This window comes from Acipenser ruthenus, chromosome 1 (genome assembly GCF_902713425.1).
Source record: "Acipenser ruthenus chromosome 1, fAciRut3.2 maternal haplotype, whole genome shotgun sequence".
NCBI lineage: Eukaryota > Metazoa > Chordata > Actinopteri > Acipenseriformes > Acipenseridae > Acipenser > Acipenser ruthenus.
In genome coordinates, this window is record NC_081189.1 from 115,297,517 (window position 1) to 115,321,382 (window position 23,866).

At 38.3% G+C, this 23,866-nt stretch overlaps 1 protein-coding gene across 3 annotated transcripts in view; it reads right to left on the reverse strand.

Moving 5' to 3' along the window:
* Positions 1-15,945, reverse strand: part of LOC117420774 (protein FAM53A-like) — a 45,096-nt gene extending 29,151 nt beyond the window's left edge. The window contains exons 1-2 of one of the 3 annotated variants that reach the window (XM_059034354.1): positions 15,723-15,945; positions 7,631-7,881 (exon numbers count right to left, since the gene is read on the reverse strand). Coding sequence is in view for 2 of the 3 variants with exons in the window: in XM_034034401.3 (XP_033890292.1) it covers positions 7,631-7,708 (78 nt within the window). In the remaining variant the exon portion in view is untranslated. Of the gene's footprint in view, positions 1-7,630; positions 7,882-14,726; positions 14,844-15,722 lie in introns of those variants that run through there. The other 2 variants (XM_034034401.3, XM_034034400.3) reach the window with 2 other exon arrangements.
* Positions 15,946-23,866: the final 7,921 nt, after the last annotated feature.

Sequence of the window (23,866 nt, forward strand, 5' to 3'; positions counted from 1 at the left end):
ACAGAAAAGTAGATTTAGAACAAACAATTATTTAATATGGAAATGGCTTTGAGAGGCTCTACTCTATTCTTTCCACCCTGTAGACTTTAGATCAGAGGAACTTTGAACTTAAAACTACCACCTAGCCTGGTACTTTATTTGGTTATTTTTACTTCTCACCATAATAAAAAACAAAACCAGGGATTTGTTAAGTTTATAAAAAAAAAAATGAAGTCAAGAATCTTCTGTTGTCCGCCTTAAAGAGATGCAGGGGACCTAAAGAACGAATGTGGTTGAAAACAGTAAACCTCAAACATCCTTTATTCTAGTGCTTCACTGAGCTACGTTGCAATCCTACCATGCGTTGCTTGCGAAACCTAGTGAGTCAGTAGTAGTGCCACAGATTTCACAATTTCTGTGAAATGTACCCATTGTCATATAATATGTAGTTCCCTGTGAAAATTCAAATTTCTGAAAGTGTAAATAAACATATTTTAATTTCACTGAAATACAGCAAACATTTGCCTTGTTGATTATTATTATTATTTATTTCTTAGCAGACGCGCTTATCCAGGGCGACTTACAATTCACAAGATATCACATTATACATTATTTCACATTATACAGATATCACATTATTTTTACATACAATTACCCATTTATACAGTTGGGTTTTTACTGGAGCAATCTAGGTAAAGTACCTTGCTCAAGGGTACAACAGCAGTGTCCCCCACTAGGGATTGAACCCACAACCCTCCGGTCAAGAGTCCAGAGCCCTAACCACTACTCCACACTGCTGCACTACCTGTTACTGTACACTGCATTTAGGAACCTGGCAGTCTGTTTAGTTTTCTTCCGGTAAATTATTTAATACATTACTCTATTTCTTTAAAATGTTTTCAATGAAGCTGCATCAAAGATCAAATATTTATAAAAAAAATATCGCTCTGTACAGTACAAGGGGACATTTCACGGGTCTTGTTATTTTTTACATTATTTTTTATTTTGTTTGATAATTCACGGATGGTGAAAATACTGCAGACATTATTTAAAAGGTGGGCATAAAAAAAACACAATTTAGCATTTACTGTTTTTCAGGCAAGCAGTCCAATATTTAGGAACATGTGTTGTATAAAAACTCCTGAGAAAATCATCAATTTTGAATGTGACAATTCTATTTTTTTTCCATGAAATATCTATTTTTAGACCGTGAAATAAGGAATTTTTCACAGTGAAAAAACATACAGGCCTCCCTATAATGCATGCACCATTTTTCAGTTAGTGTAGTGGAAATTGGCAGGCCTTATATGCAGACATGAAAGTGAGAAGTAAGAAAAAAAAAGAAAAGGCTGAAAAGTGGCAGAAATCTGGGATCCACAGTGGTGTTGGATTTCTTGCTCAGGAACCCAAATTGAATGAAGTTAAGATTCAGATTACACCTGAAATTAGAATGTATACCAAATAAGTGAACTTTAACTACTGGTTTCACAAACTCAGAGGACAATACTTGAGTGTGAACAAAACAGCACCTGCCAAGCAAAATTAGGTAAATGTTTTTTTTAGTTATTTTCTTTTGACTGGTCAGGACAGTAAAATAGGGTCTGTGAAACTTGAAGTATCCAGTCAAATAAAGTTGAGCTAAAATATATATTTAGTTTCAAGTGAAATCAGTTTTTTCTTACCTGTTTTTTGAGCTTTAATAATAATAACAAATACTAATAATAAGAAGCTTAAACATTGAACCTACAAAAGAAGACAAAATACTTTCAGTGCAGCAAACACAAGGCAAGAGCTCTTGAACATGAGCTAATCATCCACTAGTTTGGGCTTATTTGCAATACTACGCATTTAATAGTGTAAATGTTTATTTTAAGCACAAAGTTGACATTTTCAGCTTCCATGGGGGAAAAAAATAAAGAAAATATAATGCTAATAAAAACAAACACTAATTGCTTATGTCACAAGTTTAATAAAAAAAATGTTTAAACTTAAAAAGTGCAACAGAAAATAAATATATATTATATATATATATATATATAATTTTTCGCCAGCTCCTTCCTTTTATTCCATTTCCCGTTTTCTGCAATGTGAACTGTAGAACTGCACCATAACGTTTAATGCACAGTAGTTTGTGAAAACAGCACCAATGGGGTATGTAATGTAAAAACAACCGCCTTAATGAAACTGCCTTTTTTGTTTTATTAAAAAAAAAAAAAAATATGAACCTCACCAACTGTCACAAAAGGGTTAATAGCTTACAAAAATGTAAGATTTAACAAAAAAAAAAAAAAAAGGGGGGGGGGGGGGGGGGGGCCCCCCCGAGTGGCGCATCCGGTAATGGCGCTCCGTGTGGAGTGAAGGATGCACCCTGTAACCTGGAGGTCGCAAGTTCAAGTCGAGGCTATTCCACTGCCGACCGTGGACGGGAGTTCCCAGGGGGTGGCACACAATTGGCAGAGCGCCACCCGGAGGGGGGGGGCTTAGGTCAGCCAAGGTGTCCTCGGCGCACCGCACACCAGCGACCCTTTAGACTGCCCAGAGCTGCGTTGTCCTCCGACGCTGTAGCTCTGGGTTGGCTGCATGGCGGGCCTGCAGAGTGAAAATAAGCGGTCGGCCGATGGCACACGTTTCGGAGGACAGCGTGTGTTCGTCTTCGCTGCTCCGGAGTCAGCACGGGGTTGGTAGCGGTGAGCTGAGCCTAAAATACAACTGGATATTTCAAATTGGGAGAAAAATAGGGTAAAATCAATTGGCGACTACTAATTTTATACAAAAAATAATAAAAACCACATAACTCTCTCTCTCTCTCTCCCCCCCCCCCACTCCACTCCACTGATCACATCAGTAGCCCCGGAGGACTGAGTAAAACCGGAAAAATGCCAATCAGAGGAGATGGGGCGTCCTGCCTATAAATCAGCGGCAAGCATTTACAGCCCTTGCAGACAAAAACATTCCAAGCACCTCCTTGCCCCTACCGCTCCCCTGTGATCACTTCTGGACTCACTTAAAACAATTCATTTAGCTGTTTCTGTGAAGAAATATTCAAGGTGGCTTTGATTTTAATACTTATTGTAAAAATGGAACCACACGTCTAATGTATCTAGTGATTGAAATATGTGAACCAAATAAATACCGAAACTTTAAAAACATAATGAAATATCTGGGCAGGGTATTATAAGGCAAGTTTGGTTGTTTTCGGTTTCTTGGTGCATCTCAAAGGAAAGCAGGCTAACATTTAAGATGTTGAAAGAAAGTAGCATACTGAAACTTGTACTGTGTCTAATACTGCTTTTTATTATTAATTTTATTAATAACAATAAATATTATTATCATCATTACCATCTTAAAACAAAACGGTTTCCTCTGTGAAGTCCCCCTGCCCTATTAAACAAAGCACTTCTCTACTCTAATGCTCCCAGTTTCCTGGTATGGTGCCAAATACAAATTTCCTGCAGACGCTAAAAATAATTCAAAGTTTGATCTAAAGTTTCATATGAAGATATCATTTGAGAGCCCCCCTTACGAGCGCTGTATGAGGCACGTAGTGACTCGGCTATCTTTGGCAAATAAACATTAAAATCTGTTATCTATGCACACAGGACAACTACCACAGAGAGCTAAAGCAACCCCACCCACAGCAGCACTGTAATCATACCCCCATCCTAGGAAGCCAAATGGTCACTAATTGTGTTTTCCAAACCCTTGAGTGATTACAGGTTGTAATCACACTGTGTTTAACATACCTACTTCTAATTCTTAAAAGAACACATTTATATAATTATACTATGCAACTCCCCCTTTCTTACTGAATACAATCTTGCTGTCTAGTCATGATGTAATCGGTTGTGTTTCAGTCATTAAAAAGTTAATGTACTCCAGGCAAGCTATATAACTTTGTACAACTGCTGAATACATAGCATTAAGATCTGCAAAACAAGGAAAACCCATTTTTAATTGCCTCATTGGAAATTATTTTTCTGGCTGCTACATGCATTCAAATAAACAAGGGCCAGGGGTCACAAATGGAGATTAGACAAAGGGGCATTCAGAACAGAAAATAGGGGGCACTTTTTTCTTTTTACACAGAGAATTGTGAGGGTCTGGAACCAACTCCCCAGTAATGTTGTTGAAGCTGACACCCTGGGATCCTTCAAGAAGCTGCTTGATGAGATTCTGGGATCAATAAGCTACTAACAACCAAACGAGCAAGATGGGCTGAATGGCCTCCTCTCGTTTGTAAACTTTCTTATGTTATGTTCTTAAGCAAGAACATCAGAACGCTTTGTATGCATGTTACCAAGTTTCCCTAACCTGGAGGTTTAGACAGAACATCAGTGACATACTTCCTCTGGAGTTGCCACAAGGATGTTTGAGGTTAACCCTAAATCCATCCTTCCACATGTGTGCATGAGTTTTAACTAGTGCTGGGACAAATATCTTAATATTCAAACGCATGTTTGACATGTATTAGGATACAAAAATCAGATGTTCGTATTCTCTTGAAATGACAAATACCTTGTATTTATTTACCACCTCACCAGAAGTTGCAATGGTTTTTTTAAGTTTTAGGCAGCAAAAAGTAGGAGGTGCAACAATTAATCAATGTCTCGATTATTGATCACCTGTGCTTAAAATTCGAGAGCTTCAATTACATATTGGTGAATCAATGCATCAAATTAGAACCCAGTTTGAAGTCTCCTGTTGCCAGTTTGCATTAAAACCTTGTGTGAGAGTGTGCTTCTTTTAGTGCTAGTAGGGTAGATTAGCGGGTTGCTAGGATACACACGTTAGGCCTCCACATTCACGTTGGACAAGCCAAATCAAAAGCAGGCTGCTGTATTCACATTTTCTTGATTTAAAAATTAAGGCAATACTTTGTTTTGTTTTAAATCTACCAATGACCTTCTTTTGTTTCAAAGCATGCTGTGTTTGTATTATTCTATAATATATTATAGAAGCTGAATTTAGTATGATAGTTAAATTAGTCAGGATTTGTGAGATTAATTCAAATGTTAACAGTTATGAACAACCATAGGTCAGACAGAAATTACTTGTGTTAAAATATAGTATTTTTTATTATTATTACAATGTCAAAGCGACATTTGGATCTGTTATTCTGAAAAATAAAACATCATTGCATCGATTATCATTGATAAATGCCTATACAATAATCAAACACTAAATTAGGGTGCTGATTGCACCACTAGCAAAAAGTAAACAACCAGATTATGTGCGTGCAAGCATAGTGATCTCCACGTCGTGCTGCTTTAGAGCGAGCCAGAATCTCATGGGACAGAAAAAAGGCAAGCACGTAATTCTGAAATGCCTCGCTTAAACAGTACCCAACTTGCTGAAAATGTTGTGTAGTGATTTTTATATAGATTGTATATATTATAATTTTTTTGTTGTGACTTATGTTGAACGTAATAAACAAGAACCAAAAGTGAGTTTCCCCCCCTTCTTTTACGCCATTTCCACGTTTGTTTTATTTGAAGTGTTTAAAGTTAAATTTCAGTTCTTTTGCTTGTTCAGCTACAAAAAGGCACAAGTAAACCTCATTTTACTTTATGAAAACGTGTCGATGGCCACTGTTTACTGCGAAGAAACGGCAATGGCAAGGAATGAAAAGAAAGTAAAAAATAAAATGCGGTGTCAACTTTATGTACTATTTATTTCAGGAACAAACACAAAAACGTTCAACTTGAACTGCTATTTGACATCCTTTGTTTTGTAGTTAATTCACTGGGGTAAAGCAAGGCCTACATAACATGTTTTTTTATTATTTATTTTTAGCAGACGCCCTTATCCAGGGCGACTTACAATCGCAAGCAAATACAAATACATTCAAGTGTTACAATACAAGTCATACAATAAGAGCAAGAAATACAATAATTTTTTCAAGTGTGACAAACCACAATTCAATAATACAGCAGATAATAGTGAAAGTTACATCAGGATATGATTAAATAGTGATAGTTACATCAGGATATGATTAAGTACAAAATACTACAGGTTAAACACTTGGCAGATTACAATATTCTGAAGTACAGGATTAAATGCAGTAAAATAGGGGGCAGATAAGAGCAAAATAAAGCATATTTAAATGAAGGGTGATAGTGTCCCAGGATACAACAGAGGAGTTCTACAGGTGCTGTTTGAAGAGGTGAGTCTTAAGGAGGCGCCGGAATGTGGTCAGGGACTGGGCAGTCCCGACATCTGTAGGAAGGTCGTTCCACCACTGCGGAGCAAGAGTGGAGAAGGAGCGGGCTTGGGAGGCAGGGGAGCGTAGCGGAGGTAGAGCCAGTCTTCTAGTGCAGGCGGAGCGGAGAGGTCGAGTGGGGGTGTAGGGAGAGATGAGGGTCTGGAGGTAGCTGGGTGCAGTCTGGTCAAGGCATCTGTAGGCTAGTACAAGAGTCTTGAACTGGATGCGAGCGGTGATCGGGAGCCAGTGGAGTGAGCGGAGTAGTGGAGTAGCGTGGGCGAAGCGAGGTAGAGAGAACACCAGGCGAGCAGCAGAGTTCTGGATGAGCTGGAGCGGACGGGTGGCGGACGCAGGGAGGCCAGCCAGGAGGGAGTTGCAGTAGTCTATTGTAATGCAGTAGTCTATTGTTGCATATTGTAATGTCTTGTGTAAAATAAAGGCACACACACAGGGGCCACGTCCCCCTGCCGCTATGCTGTCTCTGCCTGCGTTCAGAGCAATATAATGGCTTGTATTACTTTTTAAAAACGAATAAATATCCAAACTATATTTAAAATTCTGAGCGAATATCCAAACATGAAAATCCTGTTTTGTCCCAGCAGTAGTTTAAACACATACATCCTTTATGGACCAGACTGAAAATTTTTAACTTTCAACTGGAGAACGAGTCTAAAAACCTACATACATATATCCATCAGTATTCTGGCAGGTACACTGACATTTCACATTTTCTTGTTAAAGATTCATGGGTTCAATAGGAGAAACAGATCAGAGCAATGCTGAATTAAAACAGTCACAACAATGTACTCCTTACTGCATAACAGTACATACCAGTCGAGAAATATGACTATGCACTAGAACAGGTCTAGAATAGTCTGAATATTCTGTGACCCATGGTCATACTGCAACATACATTTGCATTTTGTTGTGCGAGGCAAAGGGAATGAAAGCACATGCATATTTTAACTGAAAGTCAGACCTTTGCAGGTTATTACAACCAAGCATACACTGAATTTTAAACCACAGGTACTACTGGCATTTTTTTTTTTTTTTTTATAATGTCCCAAGTCAGGGCCAACAGGCATTCTTATTTTTTTTGCTCCCCTTTCTTTGGTTCATTGCTTGTACTTTACACTTTTTAAAATATAAAAGACTATTTCAGTAGTTACAGTATCGATGCATAGCTGCTGTGTCCTGGTACCCATTCACTTCCTGCATTGTAAAACCCAATGTGACCTACAGCCAAGGTAATAGGAAGCAGAAGCTATAGCACTGACCAAAAAAAAAAAAAGGGAACCAAAAGTGAATAAAGTATTGGTTGCTCTCCCTTAAATAATTTCAGGTGTTTTGTACTGCACACGGTGCTTGTCAGATATTTATATAAATAGAAATTCCTGTCAGGTGTGAATGATGAATGTGAAACTATTTCAAATGCAGTGCGTCACTTACCAGGTTAATGCAGTAAGCTTTACATGTTAGATCGTCCAGACACTGGTTCTGAAGCTTCTCTGTTATTAGGGTTACCATTGTAGTAGTCCCTTCTTCACTGCTCACTCCCGTGTGGTCTCTCAGTACACTGTACCGGCCATTGCTAGGGAAGCTGTTTGCTTATTTAGAGGCGTCCATCACAGATGCTGTAGAAACTCAGGTCAGCAAGGCTCTTTTACCCTTGTCTTTAATTGTGCATTTCCATTGATCGTCTAGTAAAAGGACAAAAAACAAACAAACAAAAAAAAGGTTATATAAATTAAACTGTAAAGTTGGCCTTTTGCAGAACCTTTTGCATACATAAACTATATAGAACTATACCCACCCAACTAAAGTAACACATTTATTATTATTTATTTCTTAGCAGACACCCTTATCCAGGGCGACTTACAATTGTTACAACATATCACATTATACATTATTTCACATTATACAGATATCACATTATTTTTACATACAATTACCCATTTATACAGTTGGGTTTTTACTGGAGCAATCTAGGTGAAGTACCTTGCTCAAGGGTACAACAGCAGTGTCCCCCACTGGGGATTGAACCCACAACCCTCCGGTCAAGAGTCCAGAGCCCTAACCACTACTCCACACTGCTGCACAACAACAGAACACAACAGGCAGTTCTGCTAAGCGATGGTTAGTCTTGAATGTTAACCCTTTAGTTTTCATTTCTACTGGATGTATCCTGTAACGTAAATGTTCCCATGCTTTCACAAACTAACCCACCATGTCTGACCGTCTTAGTCACACCCTCCAAGAGTCCCATTTCTTTTTATGCAGACCACCAGCAAAGCTGGCAACACAAACTCATTTCACATAGGCTCAAAAACAATCACCACATGGAAGTAATCTACATAATCTCTTTGAAGATTATACAAAAATATATATTATTCAATGAGTACCTGTTGAAACAGCTCCTTATACAACTTAATAGCTGGTATTTTAATGGAGATACTACTTAAAGGTAAAAATTTATCTGCATTAGAAGGATAAACTTTGAAAGCAGTTTATTTTGAGAAGGTAAGATTTTTTTAAAAAGGAAATTTACTGCATACATTTACTTATCTTTTAAATAAATTAAACCAAAGGTTTTAAAAACCACAAAGCAACAACTGAGTAGCGATGATGCTTGATTAGTCATTGCACAATTCTGTCAGCCACAAGAAACGCCTGCTGTAGTTTAGCACAGGTAAAATATTCACACATTTAACCCAGTTACGTTTCCGTGCAGCGCTGCAACACAGCATCTGGACTCAGAGGATGGACAGGTCGTGACAAACAGATTCGTAGACATGCTGTAGCAAGAGTAAAAGGAACTCTTCCTGAACTAGGTGAAATGTTTTTGCATTTAAGGTTTCAGTACAATCTGTGAAAAGTTAAGACTTCTAAACTACACTTCCTGAAACTAGACTTTAATAAACAGTCAAGAGACAGCTGGATTTCATCGGGGTGGACAACACTAATGCACATGTGTAGGGTATGAAAAGTTACTCTATAAACTGCTCACATTCGTGCATAAAATAATTTTTACCCGATTTACCGGGATTGCAATAGAGGTTGTATTTTAGCTGGATACTATACAAAGCAAACCATCCTTAATCAGCAGGGTTATACTTTACGTCAGATGTGGCATCAGCACATAACTGTGTGAGGAGATTAAGCAGGCTTGCTGCTACCCATACAGTAGATATGTATTTGGATAGCGGGTTTTAAATGGTCTCTAATCCAACTAACCCATACATTGGAATACTTTTAGGGCACTTTTACTGTAATCTTACCAACATGCCGTGAAAGCCTTGTGTGTTGCAAAAAAGCAAACCACGCTCTGGGAAAGGGATAAACGTGGCTATGATAAAAAGAAAAACAGTGGCTGCAAGGAGTTATCTAAAATACACTTCAAAATAATTCTGCCTTAACCATTCTGTACAATCTCCATGTCAGCAAAGACTTTCTGCTGCATTAGCTATCTGTGCAACGCAGAAAAGTATTCGGTACTGTTAGAAATAGGGCAGTTCCCTTTTACAGTCCACATTACAGTAAATCAAGCTCGTACATCTGCATATACTCAGTTTCCTCCTGTAGTGCTTCACTTATTTCAAATCGAACAAGATCCAGGGATCACACTGAACTAAAAGCAAAACACTAAAAATATTACATGGACTAAAATATTGCAAACGAGGGTTATTTCAAAACTGAACCTGTGTATTTCTTTATCAGTGTTGAGCATGTAGAAAAAAAAAAAACATTTTAAAAAACACAAAAAAAAGTTTTTTCCTAAAATGAAGTCTCAAAAAGTGGGGAGCGACGTTTACGGCAGTGCGACCTATAAAACTATTTTTACAGTAAATTCGGTCAGATCAATTGAGTTTTTATATCATTGCTTTTTTAAATAGCAACAGGGTTAACCAGACAAGCACATTTCATCTAGAATTCAAAAATACCCAATCTGGTAGGCTGCAGTATAAATAGCCACAGTGATGCAATAAATGAATGTATTTACTTTGTTGGTTTTGAAGTGCTCTGCTACAAAAACACCTTTGCAATGTATTACGTTTGCAGAGAAATAAAACTACCTATGGAGATGGCATTTTTAAGGTTTAGAACCAACACCTAGGCCTATAGTTTTTTTTTTTGTTTGTTTCAGCACCATGCAGACACAGTCCCTACAGTATATTGTGTGAAGTCGGGGCTTTTTCAAATTTGACTTGCTTTCCCCCTAAAGTGAGAAAATAACTTCTTCAAAAAACTTTACACAAATAACAACTTCAAAGCCTCAACTGTCCTAGCCTGTGGCATTCATACAAAACCTGTGGTTAACACCACAAAGGGAAAAATTACACCTGTCACAGAAAGTACCCTTTGTTTATTTAAATCTGAAAGTTAATTTTCAAACATGGTCAATGCATGTATTGTAAATGTTAGCGTAAAAAGTGTTGAAGGGCTTCGTCTGCACATATGCGAGTCCTGCACCAAACCGTGAGCTAACACACAATGTACAACGCTATTCCTAACTCTGTGACAGCCACAGCCTGCTTGCAATTTCCTGAAAAGAGATTGAGAACAGCACTGCTGAAAGAATGAACAAATTACCTAGTCTAAACCAATAGCATTGCACTAATCTGTATTCCAAATGATTTTTTGTGTGGCAGTGGTATGCCTTCCTCACAATCGGATTACCTACTCGCTCTCTACCGCTATATAGTCTCACGCATTTGCAAAGTAAATTAGAACCCGGCACAGTTACGTATTAAATATTACACAAACCACAAGTGTTAACTAGTGAGACCGTGGAGACAAACTGATAGTGTGCAGAAGGCATACTCTAGCTCTGGCTGTACTGTATGTAGGTCAATCCTTAGGCCTACTCCAGCACAACAGAGTAGGCCCTGCTTGCAATTTTAAAAACATCAAAAATCGAGAGGCGTCTCATTCTGAAACGGGAGGCAGTACAAAAATCAGCTGCCTGTCTTTCATTTATTTATTTTATATATATATATATATATATTTATTTTATATATATATATATATATATATATATATATAATATATATATATATATATATATATATATATATATATATATATATATATATATATATACACACACACACACACACACACACACGGATGAAGCCTATATTTGCATCCTGAGCCATTCGAACAAAAAAAAGGGATAATAACACAGTAGTGACGTCAAAAACTGATAATTCCTCTAGAGGAAAATATACTGAACTTTGACCCATTCGACTCCTCCAGACCATCACTTTCAATTCAAACACAAAATGTCTTGTTTTCAATCACTCAACAACACCCACAGTACAGAAATGTTCATTAATGATCAACAAAATGAGAATAAGTTAAAGCTGGTTCGTATCTGGAGAACAGGAAATTAAAACAAGGTAAAGGCAATCATCCAAATAAAGCTGAAGCACTAATGCATAACGACATATAACGTCTGTACAGCACTGAAACACTGTTTAAAAAAAAAAAAACACACACAAATATACTGCTGAGCCTCGTCTTCTTTAATATCAGCATCACAAGGGTATTCACGTATTATAAAAAATAACAGAGGGGCCTCTTCAGTGAGTTACAGGAAAACAATTCCATCTCGGGTTTCTGTGACAGTTTATAAATTACTCGACATTCGGTCTCGTAATTTATGACGTCACAGAAACCCTAGATTCAATTATTTTCCTGTAACTCACTTAAGCCCACCTATTTGAAATTATATTATATATATATATATATATATATATATATATATATATATATATATATATAGTGTATGTGTGTTTGTTTTAATGTGGCTTAAGTTGCTGACTTTCTTGCATACTGGGGCTGACAACTATTTTACATGCCAACACCTTCACAAACATACTGCCAGCACTCTAAGATCAACTAGCCTAAATTCCAATTAACCAGCACTGATCCTCACAAAACACTATTCAATAGTACAGTAACTGACAACTCTGTATACCGGTAGGGTGTTATAGTTCAGAAAGCCTGCACACTAACATCAATAAACTGTACAATCCCCACTACTTGTTTACATAGAGAGCAGACTAAAATAAAATGATAAAGTTACAAAAAAGCAAGCTAATACGGTACCGAATTAATTTAGTGGTTGGCATCTCTAGTTTTTAAACATTGTCAATTGCTAAAAGTCTTGTAGTACACTATATTGAAACATATACACCAGTGGTGTCCAATACATGGATCGCAAAAGATTTGTGATGGATCTCGGGACAAATCAGAGCAAGCACTAGCATATAAGCATACAACAGTTTTTTGTCTCGGCCATGGGCAGAGCCTTCTGTGTCGCCCAGTAGCACAGATGAAAATATAGCGACAGTTTCTGCATATGACACTAAAAATATGTTGTGCGAAGGTACATTTTAGTTTAACCGTACGTGTTCAACTATAAATTCCTAAAGGTTGACTATATAAAATAAACGTGATTTTTCTTTTCAGCTCTCTTAGGTCAATCGCAATGTACTCTGGGAATGTAGTTTCTAGGTATCCACTGTTAATCACACATTAAAAACTACAAATCCCATACCTCGCCAATTTCACTGATTTATCAGTGCGATGGCTACTCGTTTCCAGACAGTTTGAAAACTTGTCAAACCAAGATGAGGAAAAAAAAAACAGCTTTAAACAAAATTCAGATATGTCGGCGTCTCTACAAGAAATGAGCAATGAGTGTATGTCAGAAGACGAAAGCGAACAGGGAACTGGCACGGCTATGTAGTTACAGCGTGTTCACAGTTTTATGAAGCAAAAGAACATACAAGTTCAACAAACAGTGGCTAAAAGGTTTTCCCTGGCTCAAGTTCGACAATGTTAAAAAAAAAACAAAAAAAAAAAACGAATCAAAGTTTTGCACGTTTTGTCAGGATGCAGAGGAACTGGTGGCAGGCAAGACTGCATTTTTAACAGGGAGCCAGAAGTTCAAATGTGAAATTATATTAAACACACAGTGCTTCAAACACACATCCAGAAACGTCAGCCATCATAAACAGACAAGTAGCTCATTCTGAGGAAGATGCTAACAGGCAGTTAAAAATAATTTAAGTTGGAGGAAAGAAAACAAGATTTATAGATATTCAACAATACAATGGAACAAAATTGATTTATTTTTTATTTTTTGTGTGCTTACATTTAACAAGCGCACATGTACCTAAAAAAAGTTCACGTACAGCCCTGCCTACAGGTTTGAAGACTCAGATGAAAAATGTTGTTACGTTTCTGTTTTAAAGCTACCGATGCTTAATATTTAAAATGATTTGATTGCGCGTTTGTTGCGTTTTTGTTTTATTATTGCTATTACGTAATGGACACTGTTATATTAAATCCGTCTAATAATTGTTGGTCATAGCTTACTGGAGGATCGCAGAGCCCGTTGCGATCCACCAAAATGGGTCGCAGTGTTTTGTGTACTGGCCACCACTGATGTACATGTTCAAAAGTGACACCACTTACTGTATTAATAACAGGCCTGGCCTTTCACAAACTAATACTTTAGTTTAACACAAGTTAAAGAAATATCCTGGGAATAAAGTATCCTCATTATATTTAATTTACGTATTTTACAGCATTTTATCCCCCCTGGACATTAACGTGTGAAAGCAACAGACCATACAAATTAAGGAACATCTATGGCATTTGTATGACAGGATACTAGAAGTTTATTTTAATACAGGCATGGTTGAAGTGGAAAAGGGATGTTACCAGCTGGTTCGACTCATCGCGAGGTTACAGTTAACAAGCCCATTCAAAAGAGCAGTAGCTCTAATCTGCTCAGTTTCTTGCCTTTCAGAGCGCAATGCAAGCTCTCATTGGTTATCTCGGGCATCTCGCCATGTATTCACAGTGTTTCAATACTGTAAAGAAAACTAATGTATCCGCCGTTTCTCTTTGCAAACCACTACAGGAAAACAAATGCTTATGGCACATACCAGTATTATTATTACACACCCACCCCCCACCCCAACACATTCATTTTACTACACCCAAGCTAAATCTTCCATGACAGCCATATTTGTAACAAATCCAGTCCTTTTTTCTTGCACTGCAACATATACGACATAACAGAGTTAAACAGTAGTGACTGTGCTGCAAGACAGCAACTGTATGTTTTTACTATTTGTGCAGCCTTAACATTACACATTGTCATCAATGCAAATATTTCACGAGCCACTCTTTCGCGACTCGTCCAAAAACCTTTAATATTCCATAATAAGTATCTGGACACATAATCCTGTCATCATCTGAAGATCGTAATAGCCACAGCGGTAAACTCGCAACCTATAGTAAATCATAAACAAGGGCTACTATGTTCTTATCTCCCGGCTTGAAAAAAACACAATTAAATTACTCTGCGCACATAGATACATAGACAGCAAGGTCTAATTCAGTTCTACAATAATACTAGTATATAATATCAATGCATCTTTCGAAAGAATAAAAGCACATATAGATAGATCGATAGATAGATAGACAGATAGATCTAATTTGGTTTGTTATCATTCACACATGATACCTGTATAGACGCATTGCCTGTCGCCCTAATCCTTGTTCTGCAAACGAAAACACACGAATGAATGCACTGAGCAAAATACATGAGCAGTCCCTGGGAAAGCCAGCCTCCTACTTCACCGATTGGCCAAAACAATCAGGGTAACAACTAATCTGAATCGCAGATTGGCTGCTGCTGCTGCGGTCTTCCAACATGCGTTCAGTGCTGCCCGCGCTGCCCACTCTGGGAACTGCAGTTATCCTTTCAGAATCACTGCGTATTCGTTAACGGCGGTGCAAGACAGAAAAAACTACAAACCCCGTCTCGCCACTAAAGACGATCTAACATCTATTCAAAGATCCATCTACGCGTTTTTCGTAGCTTCGAGTCGTTAGTCCCACATAACTCTACGTCGAGAAAGTAGTGTGGATTCCAGGCATACAACCACAGGTCTCGGCGCATCCACACTAACCACATTAAATCCATAACAAGCGTTAATCTAAACCCATTCATGCAGCATCAAAAACAACAACAACTGTACTTAAAAGATTATTTATCGACACAAACACTCGGCCGCTCGATAATAACAAACCCACGTTAGTAATAGTACAATGAAGACAACCATAAACAAAATCAATCTATTCAAATAAATCACAACAGTTCAAATATTTAATTAAAAAAAAAACACACTAGAAAATACACATTTGACAGAATATATGTTTTAAATGATTAAATGTCATAGGCTTTGTAGTATAATCACAATGTATTATTTACATTTACTGTCATATCACACTTAAAAAAAAATACATATAGTGTAAATTGCATTTAAATTATTTAATATCCCAAGAACGTTACGTTAAATATCTGTTTACGTTAAGGTATCGAATATATGATAACTACTCTAAAATATTAAACTTATGCTTCAATTTCCTTCAATATAATCCACACCAACCATTATCAAAAATGTCATTAATCCCTTATATTTTCTGCTCTGCTTTCTTGAGACCATTATAAACATACCTAATACCGTATTTCAATCATATAATCATAACCAGCGCTTTCTCCTCGACTCCGGGAGCACTGAGTCGCTAGGCAGTGCCAGTCCTTTTAATAACTCGGGCGATACCAACTACCTGGAAGGATATTGTTGTATAAAGCATCCAATAATAATTGCATTCCAGAAGATTGCCTTATGGTAAAGTCTTACAGGCGTGTTTATATAACGCACATCTAAATGTCTCGTTGTTCAATAGTCTGGATAGGAATCACAGCAGTGTCTGAAAATATGTGTTTGATGGTTAGCAACCCCCCCCCCGTACATAGAGGAATCTGACCGGGACTGCTGTAGCCAATCAGCGCGCAACCCCTAAAATGCTGGAGGTTATAAACAAAAGAACCTCGTGGGAACTTCCATAATGAATGAGGAGGCTGGTTGAGGCTGTAGGAAACGTGAAGTACAAAGCATATTAGTTGTTGGGAGTCCTACTTGATTTTGCAATGTCTAGTTACATACACAAAATATGACTACAACAAATGCATAACAAGAAATCAGAAAGCGCTTGAACAGTGCAAGTCAAACCTTAGTTAAATTTCACATAAATGAGCTTTTCATATCGTAAACATTTCTGTGACGTCACCCTTTTATCTTTTGATTGATTAATTCTATTCTCCTAATCGTAAGGCTGTGTTCACACTGTGGCGGGTTTGGTCCGCACTCTGTACTGATCGGTGGTCTCTGGTTCGCTTGTTTAACGTCAATGTGAACAACTGCTGGACTCGGTTCTTCTGCACATAGGAAACGAGCTATACAAGGTAACCTGACTCTGAGGTAAACATTTCGCGAGTAGTTTAACTCATATTGGGAACAAGTAGAGCAAAAAACAAAAAAAAGTATTTGGGAACTATACTGACTGTGGATATTTCCCAGGAGGTAGTGGACGTGGAGCATAGCCATCATAAAATTTAAAAAAATGAACCGAAAGCAAGGATAGCTATTCTACTGAATATCCTGTTCATAAAAGATCACACAAAGGAACTGACTTTATATTTTGTTCAGTTTGCTGCACAGATATTTCCATTAGACACAAGAGTTGGTGATTGTAAAGCCCACTTAGAAAGTGCAGCACATAAGCAGAAAGTAACTGCAGTATAGGATAAACTGCAGACCCAATTAAATGTCAGAACTTTCAAAAATTATCTTTGTCAGAAGACAATTTAAGCAGAAACGCTTTTTACTGGGTTTTTAATTGTGCACAACCTGCCATTAGCAGCAGCAGACCATGCAGGCCCACTGTTTAAAAGGATGTTTAGCGATTCTAGCATTGCTAAGCAATATGCATGTGGACGTCGCAAGACTACAGCTCTAATTAACAATGCTCTTGCACCACAATGTATTGATGCTATACTTGAACTTGTTAAGACAGAACTCTTTACGATACGTCTTGATGGAAGCAATTATGTATATGGAGATAAACTGTATAATTTATTAGTTTGGTTTTGGGACAAATTAGACTGGAAATGCTCAAGATGATGGGTTGTAATGACAATTCTAGTGCAAATGGTATGTTTTATCTGGTGAATGACTTCATCTTGAAGAAAGGAATCTCATGGAAAAATGATGTTGGATTATCCCTGGATAATGTTAGTGTGAACATGGGAAGAATTAAAGGTCTGAAGAAACTGATTTCTGATGAAAACCAGAATTACAGGGTTGCCTATGTCACTTGATTAACCTGTGTATTGAGAAATAATTATCTTCTCTGTCTGTAGATCCTGGTTATCTTATGTCTGTTATTTTTAACTCAAAGACAATGGCACAACTGAAGGATTTTTGTGACTTCTGTGGAATTGAAAATAGAAACATGTGGCTACTCGTTGGCTATCACTGGAGGTAGTAAGAAGGGTTTTGGATCAGCTGCCAGCTCTCAAATCATATGCAGCATCACAAGAGCAAAGAAAAGATCCACAGTGGCAGAGATTACAGGTGATACTCTATGATCCAAAGACAGAGTTGTATTTATTGTTTGTAAACTCCACCTTACCTCCCGTTGTGCAACTGAGCACATTCTTGCAGCAAGAACAGAGCATTCTGCAAATGGTGATTCCAGCTCTCACAGAATTCTTTAAGAAACTGCTCAGCAGATTCATAAAACCAGATGTTCTTGCAACTTCTACAGTGCTTGATGTAGATGTAGAGAACCCTTCAAACTACTTAGGAAGCCAGAGCCTGTTCATTGGCTTCACAGCCAAGCAGTACATCAGTTCATCTGCACTGACACCAAGAGATGTCAACAAGTTTTACACAGATGTGATGGATTTCTGTGTGGCAGCTGCTTGTTATTTTCAGAAGAAGATGCCAGTTCATGACCCCATTTTGAAAGAAGCAGATTCTTGATGTCCCTAAAAGAATGGAAATAACCTTTAACTGCTTAGAAACCTTCATGGCAGCTTTCCCATCAGTGATAGCAGCTGAAACAGTGGACCAGTTACTTGAAGAATTCAATGATTATCAAACACTACATGACACACAAATGCAGGGAATTTCCATTTAATATTTTCAGGGGTCTCAGGGTCAGCTCAATCTGAATGTTCCTAGGTATGATAATCACACGTTGTGCTACTACTATTAGTAAGCAACGCAACAAACACTTCAACTCCAGATGTAAAAATGAAACCCCTTCCCATGTACCAGATTTTGAAAATAATAATAATAATGTTTTCAAACCTCTAATTGCTATAAAATGTTAACATATGATGAATAAAACACAAATAAATGACCTAAACTGTGTTTTTCATTAACCCTTTATGCCCCTTTTTTATTTTATTTTTTAGTTTTTATTTGAACAATGACAACTAAAACGCTGCTAATAACAATAATAATCAGTAAACAGTAATTATCAAATAAAAATCAAAACAACATAAAAACGTGTGCCATTATCGACTTGCTCTGTGCCATTTATTGAAATGTTCAGTACAACAGAACCCGGGGTTGCCTTCGCAGCCACTGCACATTTTTCTTGTGTCCTTTCTTTTGTTTTCATTTTCGTAGCAGACCCTGCACCTTTTATGCGGTCTCTGCTTCCCTTGTGTTGGAGAGATAGTCACAAATGCCTGCTTCATTGCCTTGTACCCAGTACTGTGTTTTGGTAGTATTTCGTCACAGCACTGCCATTTCAAACCAAACACCTTCCCATTTGCAGCTGGCTTACCTGTAAAGTAGCTGCATGCTCTTCTGTCTGTACATTCACAAAGGGAAGTGATTAGCTTTTCGGGAACAAAAGCCAAAAAGCACTCCAATGGAGAACGCAAACTCTCAAGTTCCACAACAGGGTGCACATCTGTGTAAACAGGTGCAAAATCAAATAATGGAGGACTGGCATCATGGTAGGGATCAGTCATAAACACCCAGTCTCCTCCTGTTCTTGGCTCCCCATCCTCTTCATCATCATCGCTGAGTGATAAGTCCACATCACTGTCGCTGGTATCGAAATCCTCCGAACCAACTTCGAAATCTTCATCACTCCCGTTGTCGTTCTCCACGTACATTGCCATGTTTAGCTTTTACTAAAAACTATATAGTAAACAAGTAAAACTAATAATAAAACAAAAAAATAATAATATAAAACGCAATATATATATATATATATATATATATATATATATATATATATATATATATATATATATAGACGTGCTCAAATTTGTTGGTACCCCTCCACAAAAAACGAAGAATGCACAATTTTCTCTGAAATAACTTGAAACTGACAAAAGTAATTGGCATCCACCATTGTTTATTCCATATTTAATAGAAATCAGACTTTGCTTTTGATTTTTTTATTCAACATAATATTGTAAATAATAAAACAAATGAAAATGGCATGGACAAAAATGATGGGACCGCTAACCTAATATTTTGTTGCACAACCTTTAGAGGCAATCACTGCAATCAAACGTTTTCTGTAGCTCTCAATGAGACTTCTGCACCTGTTAACAGGTAGTTTGGCCCATTCTTCCTGAGCAAACTGCTCCAGCTGTCTCAGGTTTGATGGGTGCCTTCTCCAGACTGCAAGTTTCAGCTCTTTCCATAGATGGTTCGATAGGATTCAGATCAGGACTCATAGAAGGCCATTTCAGAATAGTCCAATGTTTTGTTCTTATCCATTATTGGGTGCTTTTAGCTGTGTGTTTTGGGTCATTATCCTGTTGGAGGACCCATGACCTGTGACTGAGACAGAGCTTTCTGACACTGGGCAGTACGTTGCGCTCCAGAATGCCTTGATAGTCTTGAGATTTCATTGTGCCCTGCACAGATTCAAGGCACCCTGTGCCAGGCGCAGCAAAGCAGCCCCAAAACAATAACCGAGCCTCCTCCATGTTTCACTGTAGGTATGGTGTTCTTTTCTTTGAAAGCTTCATTTTTTCGTCTGTGAACATAGAGCTGATGTGACTTGCCAAAAAGCTCCAGTTTTGACTCATCTGTCCAAAGGACATTCTCCCAGAAGGATTGTGGCTTGTCAATATGCATTTTAGCAAATTCCAGTCTGGCTTTTTTATGTTTTTCTTTCAAAAGTGGAGTCCTCCTGTGTCTTCTTCCATGGAGCCCACTTTCGCTCAAAAAGCAACGGATGGTGCGATCAGAAACTGACGTACCTTCACCTTGGAGTTCAGCTTGTATCTCTTTGGCAGTTATCCTTGGTTCTTTTTCTACCATTCGCACTATCCTTCTGTTCAATCTGGGGTCGATTTTCCTCTTGCGGCCGTGCCCAGGGAGGTTGGCTACAGTTCCATGGACCTTAAACTTCTTAATAATATTTGCAACTGTTGTCACAGGAACATCAAGCTGCTTGGAGGTGGTCTTGTAGCCTTTACCTTTACCATGCTTGTCTATTATTTTCTTTCTGATCTCCTCAGACAACTCTCTCCTTTGCTTTCTCTGGTCCATGTTCAGTGTGGTGCACACAATGATACCAAACAGCACAGTGACTACTTTTCTCCGTTTAAATAGGCTGAATGATTGATTACAAGATTGGAGACATGTGTGATACTAATTAAAGAAACTAATTAGTTTGAAATATCACTATAATACAATTATTTATTATCTTTTCTAAGGAGTACCAACAAATGTGTCCAGGCGATTTTAGAATATCTTTGTATAATAAGCAATAATTCATCTCTTTTCACAGCTTCTTTGCTTTATTCTATGACATACCAAAGGCATGCAAGTATACATGATAAAATAGCTTTTAATTTCATCACTTTTCAGGAGGAATGAAGCATTATTTCAATAAGCTGTAAGGGTACCAACAAATTTGAGCACGTCTGTATATACTTGTAAAAGTTGAATGGCTTCCCGTGATATATCTCAGTCTTTTAAACGCCCACAGATAGATTGGAATCTCCTAACGCAGGGAGAAGATCGCTCAGTGTGAACTACAGCCTGCGTCTGTTCGTAGCATCCGTCTGAATCGTATGCCCAATGTGAACCAGCCTTAATTGTCATTAAACTCGGATGTCTTCTAATGTACATATGTGTGGATAAAAATCTGCAAAAAAAACATTGGGAGAAAAAGGAGAATGATGTTTTTACCTTACTTTGGCGACTTATTTTTCTTACTGTATAACAGGTATTGACTTTTTTTTTCCTACATTTCACTTAAGTGTTGGGAACTACAAATTAAAAGTGAAGTGGTGCTTTTGGCTGATTTGCTGCACCAATACCCTGAAAACATGTAAACTATCCTTGCTGTATAGAGAGTCTCTGGCAGTTCTCACGCTTCACTGATAACTTGGCGCAAGGAACTACCGTTCCTCTCACTATACACATACAAATTCGGTTTAAAATGCTGTTGTGAAAAAATGCGTGGCAAGTGGTCCGTGGGAAAAATTAAAACTCCAAGGTGGTCCCTACATTGAAAAAGGTTGGGAACCATGGCTCTAACTAAAAAGTGACTGTGTGGCTTTGAAGAGAAGAGGATTGTGGGGCAGATATATTGTTGATTAACTGTTTGTCTGCCTTAGTCTGTTCCCATTGGTTGTTATGTGTGCACCCTCATTCGTTGTTTGTCTGGCTATGCCCATTGGTCCTGGTGTCATCCAATGGGATGTGTCCTAAGCCTGGTAATCTTTTGCATAAGGTGGAGGGCTGCAGTGCTGTTCAGTGGTGTGGTTCCTGACATGCAGCGAAGCAGACAGAGCAGTGGTCTCTGAGTGGATGTGGAGATAGCGTCCAAATGAATAAAAAGAATTAAACTGAAAGCAGCGTGTCTTCTCCATTTCTTGCCTCTTGCAAAACACTACCATACTGTAAACATAATGTAAAAAAATGTGACAAAGCTTCTTTATTTACAGTATACCTTGAACACAGTTCTGGGTTCCTATACTGTCTTTGGTGGATTATTATTGTTTAATCAGCAGACGCCTTTATCCAAGGCGACTTACAGAGACTAGGGTATTTGATCTATGCATCAGCTGCAGAGTCACTTACAACTACGTCTCACTCGAAAGATGGAGTACATGGAGGTTAAGTGACTCATACAGTGTGTCAGAGTCTGAACTGGGAATTGAACCAGGGACCTTGTGGTTACAAGCCCTTTTCTTTAACCACTGGACCACACAGCTGGTGCTGGATAAAGCACTCTCGACCACAAAGGATGGGTTTAAACAGGACGGTACCTGAATGTTAATTTGTTCCGCAGTGTCCCTTTTTCCAGTGGGAACACAGCTTCTTTTAACAAACAATGATGTAACTTAAAATGTGAGTATCGATGTTTCTTAAGAAACTGCACAGACGCCATTTCTTAATCAGTGTTAAGTTTATTTCATATATGCAGGGAAACCAGTCCAAGTATAGAACCGATTACCAGTTGTTACATCTTTTACATGACATTAAATACCCTTCTGCATAGGTGTCTCTCTCCTCCTCTTTCTCTGACACTTAACCAATAGAAAAGATACAACACATTATTCTGTTACCATATATTTAATTTTGTGTGTGTGTGTGTGTGATCTAGTGTGACGACCTCTGAACTCAGTGCATTCTTCAGACCCCTGGTGGTGCCCCAAAAGGTCCATACATCTAGTTTTTGTCATCTTCCTTGTTCATATCTCTCCGTTTTGCCTGAGACCCTTTGAGTCCAGTGGCATTATCTCTTATTCTCCCTGAGAACCTTTGGGTCCAACGGCAGTCCTTAGAGCCTTTTAGCTCCTTTATGCTTTGTATTCCAAAAGTCTTAGAGCCTGGCCCCTTCTGGTCCACAGCATTGTTATCTTGTTAGCTTGCAGTCAATGTTGGACAAGAAGCTTGTAGACGCAAGGTCTCTTATCAATCGTTAGCAGTACATGCAATTTGAACCAAACAGTCTGCTATCTGCAATATTAGTCTCTTTTCAGAAAAGAACACCAGTATAGCTCTGCCAGTCCACATGTGTAGCAAACTGCTAATCAATTCTCGATCCATGTTTTCCAACAAACAATTCAAAACAAAAATAAATCCTAGCTCCTGTTTTAGAGCGCGAACTATATTTAACAGGATTCCTAACTTTCAGTCAGACCGCTAATCCGGCTTACTGACTTTAAATATATTATTCACAAATCACAGGTTTAATATAACGAGCACGGCTGACTTGTTATTTGCTGCCTGCTAGAGTAAGCTCGGAACACTGCACTCCAGTAGGCACCTCCCGGGGGAATCCTGGGAGGAATATGCAAATAGTGTAAATGAGCACAAAGGATGCCTGGAAAAGTGTTCATAATACTGATGTAATTGTTTAATTGCTGTTCGTGATTGCATTTATCATTCCTGTTGTGCTATATGATTCAAAGATTGTTGGCTCAGTTTTGTTGTTCACTCATGTTTTGGTGGGTAAATCCCAAGAATAGTGCTTGTTAGCGCTACACTGGTGTCAGAAGCGGGATGAGATAGAGACTGGGGTGAAGACTCAGAGGCAGAAGACAGACTGCCAGATACGCATCCTGGAAGAAGCACCTGGCACAAGAGCTGGAGAGGATGCAGCGGAAGGATGACTGGCCCAATGTTTCCGAATGCAGCAAGGTCCTGGTACCTCCGATCAAAGAAGGCGCCAGCTTCAGGAGAAGCGGAGAAGAAGATGCCGACGACCTCGCCTGGAAAGGTGGAAGAGGAGGTGCACGGAGGGAAGACAGCGGAT